We start from the raw sequence: 415 nt of genomic DNA, 5'->3' as shown, positions 1-415 counted from the left end.
TTCTGAGGGACAACATTAACTGCAGCAGTCAATGCTGTACCTGCAGTTGCAGCACTGGCTGTTGCTGCTGCTGTTGTGCTCTGACTGACTGGTGTCCCTGAACCAACCACACTGTTAGAGCCATAGTTATACCCAGGGTATGTAACTGCCATGGGACGACTTGCACTGGCTCCTGGAAAGCAAGGTATCCAAAACCAGAATCAGTACGAGGACCTTCCAAATACAGGACATTCCTGACAAATAAATACTGTCTTAAAAACTACACATTTTATAAATTTCTCATTCACCTATGAATAAAACCATAAAAATGTTGTAATCACTACAGTACACTTTTTCCAGTATATTTACAGTGGAAAAGAAAAAAATCACAAAGAAAATGTAGAGAATGGACTAGATAAATTGCGATTAAAAAAAT

The 415-nt window shown here is 39.0% G+C and overlaps 1 protein-coding gene across 1 annotated transcript in view; it reads right to left on the bottom strand.

Moving 5' to 3' along the window:
• LOC119588701 (nuclear receptor coactivator 5-like) overlaps positions 1–415 on the bottom strand; it is a gene marked incomplete in the record, with an annotated part of 28,627 nt that overhangs the window by 1,154 nt on the left and 27,058 nt on the right. The window contains 1 exon segment of the mRNA XM_037937339.1: positions 1–172. Within this exon segment, the coding sequence (XP_037793267.1) occupies positions 1–172 (172 nt within the window).

The sequence above is a fragment of the Penaeus monodon genome, chromosome 24 (genome assembly GCF_015228065.2).
Source record: "Penaeus monodon isolate SGIC_2016 chromosome 24, NSTDA_Pmon_1, whole genome shotgun sequence".
In the NCBI taxonomy this organism is placed as follows: Eukaryota; Metazoa; Arthropoda; class Malacostraca; order Decapoda; family Penaeidae; genus Penaeus; species Penaeus monodon.
Note: the sequence above shows the minus strand (reverse complement) of the source record. Positions and strands in the feature narration are given on the sequence as shown.